Source organism: Lipotes vexillifer, unplaced genomic scaffold (genome assembly GCF_000442215.2).
Source record: "Lipotes vexillifer unplaced genomic scaffold, Lipotes_vexillifer_v1.1 scaffold90, whole genome shotgun sequence".
NCBI lineage: Eukaryota > Metazoa > Chordata > Mammalia > Artiodactyla > Lipotidae > Lipotes > Lipotes vexillifer.
Genome location: NW_006782310.1, coordinates 3,776,336 through 3,781,312, shown reverse-complemented (window position 1 = coordinate 3,781,312; position 4,977 = coordinate 3,776,336). Strand labels below are relative to the sequence as shown.

The window sequence follows — 4,977 nt, the reverse complement described above, 5'->3', positions numbered from 1 at the left end:
GACGCGCAGGCTCAGCGGCCATGGCTCACAGGCCCAGCCGCTCCATGGCATGTGGGATCTTCCCAGACCAGGGCACGAACCCGTGTCCCCTGCATCGGCAGGCGGACTCTCAACCACTGCACCGCCAGGGAAGCCCGAAAGCCAGCATTTTTAAAAGGACTATAAAGGATTTTGTTTTTCAGAGGACCATTGTTCCCATGTTGGCTACAAACCGGGAAAAGGTTCTTGCCCTAAGCTGCTCCAGTGTTGGACAACTAGACCTGCCCCATTACTCCTGACTATGCCAGTGAAGTCTTAGGGGAATGTTTTGGGCTGTGCTGGTTCTTGGTGTATATCACAGTCTTGCTTCAGGATCTGATGTCTTAGAAAAAAATTTGATACTGAAAATCTCTTTTCACCTTTCCATTGCCTCCCAGGTCTCCTTTACTAGTTAATGTTTAGAACAAAAAATTCACAAACTTTAATATGTGTTGCTAAGGCAACCAGAAGACAGCAGTAGGAATTAAACCAAAGCCAAGGAATTGAGCACAACTCCTTGGATGAATCTTAGTCTTGACCAATGCCAGATCTAGCAGGGGTGAGGTGAAGTCTTCATAGCCCTGGATAGAGGGAGAAGCCCAATTTCAGAAACTCCTCCGAAAAGTGCACCATCTTCTCAGAGCTGGGAAATTTCTTGTTTTCCCTCTGTTTCTTGTTTGATGGCATGCCCAGTCTTCTTCCCATCTCAGCCTTGTCTGCAGATTTTTTCAGAACATAGGCAGCTCCCTAGGTTATACATCTGGATGACTAAGCACTCCTCAAATGGATATTGTGAGGATTAAATGTAAATAAAGCAGTTTTTTCTAAAGTTGTAAAGGATTACACAAATGTTATTTTTCCCCAGTATTTGGAATTTGGGGGAGAAAAGAAAAAAGAAGAGGAAGAGAAGAAAGGCAAGGGTATGTTGATTACTACAAGGCTTTCTATGAGCAGCAGAATAGTATCTCATTAAAAAAAACCTGCATCCCCAAAGGCAGGAAAAGGTGAGGTATTTGGCTTCAGTTGCTTGATCCTCAATGGTGGTCCATGCTTCACGCTGCAAATACAGACTTGTCGTCTTTCTCCTTAGAACAGACTAACCTCATGTTGCTTTAGGAAATTCACTGAAACAAAGGAACAAAATACACAAGATATAGTGTTTTTAAAAAGATTTTTTAATGAAGAAATAATTCCATTCCAAAATATAGACACACAATTAAATAGTTTAATCACTTCAAAATATAACATGTCCCCAGGAGGTTCCAACACACACACATACACACAAAACAATACTTAACAGCAATACAAAAAACCCATACAATAGTAGTTTTGTTACATACCAATGAATGTTGTGAAATCTTTAGTATCTCTGAATTGGTTATTTCAAATGGTGTCAAATTACAGTAGTCATAATTAAAAATGTCTTATAGTTAATTAGCCTCAGGATGTGATACTTCTGATTTTTTTCCCCCTCTTTTTGGTTCAAAGGTAAAAATGCCCTTTCTTCTGAGGACACGGTGGAGTTCTTGTTTGTGGCTCCTTGTGCGGAATTGAACCAAGGTGATTGCAGCAACCAAAGGCTGCCGGATTTACAACGTCTACCTACAGTTAACAGCCAAGAACTAATAAGGGTGCACAAAGATGATCAAAATAAAAGCAGACATCAGTGCTAAATTATGAGGCAACAGTCTGGCTCATGCATATAAGAAAATACATAGTATATCACAACAAAGGCCACACTCTTATGTAGTTCAGTTCACATTACTACTTACAAATGAACCTTCCCTGCCTTATAGTAGATCACTCGAGAATCCATTTTTCACAATCTCCAGCACATCTCCCTGTGACCAACCAAATTTACCCCGACTTCCGTCCTGACCAACCACTACTGATTCCTGAATCCCCTACAGTAGATTTCACCCTCCTCCCTCCCTCCATTACATGGCCCCGTGGGGGAGGGTTGGCTGTGTTAGACCAGTGCTCATTAATAGGCCAACATCTCTAATGGAGGTGGATGTGCAATTCATCGTGGAACAAGAAAGAAACAACCCCCGCCAGACGGAATTGGATCTAATGGACAGGACAGGTGGCACCTGCTGGGTTTGCACTTAGAACAGGCCCCAAAAGTAGATTTGGAGAGCCAAGGAAAGAAACCCACCGCAAACCACAAAAACCCAGAACAACACACGCCATTTTGTCTCGGTTACAGGACAGGGGTGCTTGAGTCTGGTCTCAGTGCTGACGTGGAGCTAAGAGAAAGAAAAGGTGGCTGGTTAGTCAGGAATTGGTCATTGGCAGCAGTTTCCAGAGTCCTTGCAATGGCTTTGTACGATGGTTTCGACAACCGTGTGATGGAGTTGGCAATGAATGCTATGACGGGGGAAGGTTATTGGCAGAACAGTTCAAACCTTAGACAAACGTTTTGATGTAGAAACACAAAATGACAACATCTGTCAGCTCGGTCCAGTTGGTGGCTGAATGCCACCTGCAGGGTCAGGGTTCTGAGTTCGGGAACTGCCCGGCTATGATTGAGAGCTGACAGCCATGTAGGTAGCTGGGATGTAGTGGTTTTAAGTGCTGAGTATGAGGCACCAGTGGTCACCTGCTCCATCTAGAGAGGCACGGGTTCACAGAGGTTGGGCAGTGGAAAAGAGATGAACATTAAGATATACCAACAAAATCCGCAATAAAATCCATCTGTGCAAAGAAAGCTGAGAACTGTGCAGTTGTGTCCCTTTGGTGTCAGGCTGTTCTCAGGGACATTTGTCAGGCTGGTTCTCCCGAGGGAAATATGATTAAGTACATCAGTGGGCAGACTGGGCTCCTTGCTAATGTCAGCCAAGAGCTTTACTATCCCCAAGGCAAGCGATTTTGTTCCACAGGGCAGCCAAGGAGATGGTTTCTGACCCAGTGCAGAGACATGAACATCTTAGAACTCTCTGGAGAGGAAGCTGGAAGATGTCAGGATGTCTCTTCTCAGCTGGGCACCCACCAACTACCGACTCTGGGAGGTGGCAGGTTTTTGCCAGCCCTGGAAGCAAAACCGAATAGCTGAAGCTTTGAGGTTGACTCAGAATCTTTCTTGCTTATCCTGAATAAGGCCTTTTCAGAGATTTTGTTATACAACTTTATTCTAAAGCAGTGGTTCTCCAACTTTGGCTTGCATCAGAATCACCTGGAGGGTTTATTCAAACACAGATTACTGGGCCCCAGCCCCAGAATGTCTGATTCCTTAGGCCTGGGTTAGGGCCTAAGGATCTGCATTTCTAATAAATTCCCAGGTGATACTGACGCTGCTGGCCCAGGGACCACACTGTGAGAACCACTGTTCTAAAATGATGTTCTCTTCTTTCTCTTAAAGGAGAAACAGGAAGCCAGGGAAGCTGCCAATTTAAGGATAATGTTTCTACTATGTTGTAGGATGTTTATTTCATCAAATCTTGAAACCAGTAGATTAGTTTTTCATTTCCCCAGAATCCCTAAGGGAGGTCTTTAGTGCTCCCCAAAGAGGGCCCTCAGAAAGGACCATCGACAGAGTCATTCATTCTCCCTTCCTTGTCAGTTCTTTTGCACATTAGCTTTTCACGGAGTGCAAAATCCCAACTCCACTTAGAAGTGCCTGTTTCCTCTCATGTGACCAGAGGAGGCTGCATGCAGAACACCAGGTAGCCAGCTAAGGCAATACACATTCAGAAAGAAAAGGAGGACGAACGTTTGCAAGCGCACTTTAAGCCTGTACATTTAAAGCTGAAAGGCGTCCAAACGACCTGATAGGGGAACTTGCGGACGAGCGGTGCTGTTAGAAACATGCTCCCTAAAGCTAAACCGAGAGGAACCAGCCCGTGGAAGAGCAGAGATAACTTGAGTCCATTGGGGGGATCTTATGGCACCTGTGGTTTATAAACAGCTTTAGTAACGAGTATTTCAAAACAGAGTTCACAGTTTTTAAGAAGATCTGTGCTGATTTTAAAAACTAGATTCTATATGATTTGAATGTTGCCTTTATTTTTTGGGGGGAATATGATCTCTATTTGGAAAAAAATATTTACACTAAACTCTAGGGCTGATTGGTTAGAGTATCTTGAAAGAAAACAACCCCAAGTTGGAACGAAGCCCCAGAGGCTGGATTCTCCTGGTGTGTTTGGTTCAAGCCTCTGCTCTCAGAGACTTGGAGACAAGTGCAGACCATGCAGGCCAAGGGCCCTTCTTGGCTTTAGGGCTCTGAGTCTGTACCCTCAGGAACCAAATCCTTCGGGCTTAGTGAATAATTGCAAGTGGTTGTTTTTCTCCAACCGCTGTGGGAAAAAAAAATGTACAGTGTGTATAATCAATTGTTTTGCTAAAATCTCAGAGAATTCAGAAATCAAACTCCTAGCTATAAACAGTATTAATATTGTCGTTGTAAACTGACCAGGTTCAATATCATGTGCAAAGGTTTAAGATGCTTGTTAATACTGCCGTTGTGAGTAACAGCAGCGTGGGATTTCAGCCTGTGTTTTCATTTTGAGGGATGAGACAGGTTACAGAAGATGTAGCTGATAAGTTAGCTTTGAACAGAAGTCTTTTTCTTTTTTTTCCTTCTCAAAACACACATCTATGAACTACAAATCTGAGAACAAAAAGTTAGCTGCGCTATAGCCGGCAGAACACGTCTTTAGGGGCAGGGGTCTGTTGGGAGCTGCTGCGTGTAGTGGGTCCTCTCTTCCGTGAGGTGAGGCTGCTGCCAGGCTGCCATCTTCTCCTCTGTAGGGGCGGGTGCAGCTCTGTCCTTCATCAACAGTTCTCATGTTACTTTCATCTGTCTGACTATAGCTTGCCTGGGAATAAGCAATGTGTAATTTTTTTTAAAGATGGTAACTGCTCTCTAAATTAGGGTTATGAAGCTTAGAATCACCCCTTCCTCCCCCCCAACACACACACACACACACACACACACACACACACACACACACACACACA

The 4,977-nt window shown here is 44.0% G+C and overlaps 1 protein-coding gene across 9 annotated transcripts in view; it reads right to left on the bottom strand.

Annotated features, from left to right (window-relative positions):
* Positions 1-992: 992 nt before the first annotated feature.
* Positions 993-4,977, bottom strand: part of DTNA (dystrobrevin alpha) — a 393,226-nt gene continuing 389,241 nt past the window's right edge. For 7 of the 9 annotated variants that reach the window (XM_007455181.1, XM_007455180.1, XM_007455184.1 and 4 more), the window contains one exon: positions 993-4,835. Coding sequence is in view for 1 of the 9 variants with exons in the window: in XM_007455178.1 (XP_007455240.1) it covers positions 2,127-2,267 (141 nt within the window). In the remaining 8 variants the exon portion in view is untranslated. The remainder of the gene's footprint in view (positions 4,836-4,977) is intronic. The other 2 variants (XM_007455178.1, XM_007455182.1) reach the window with 2 other exon arrangements.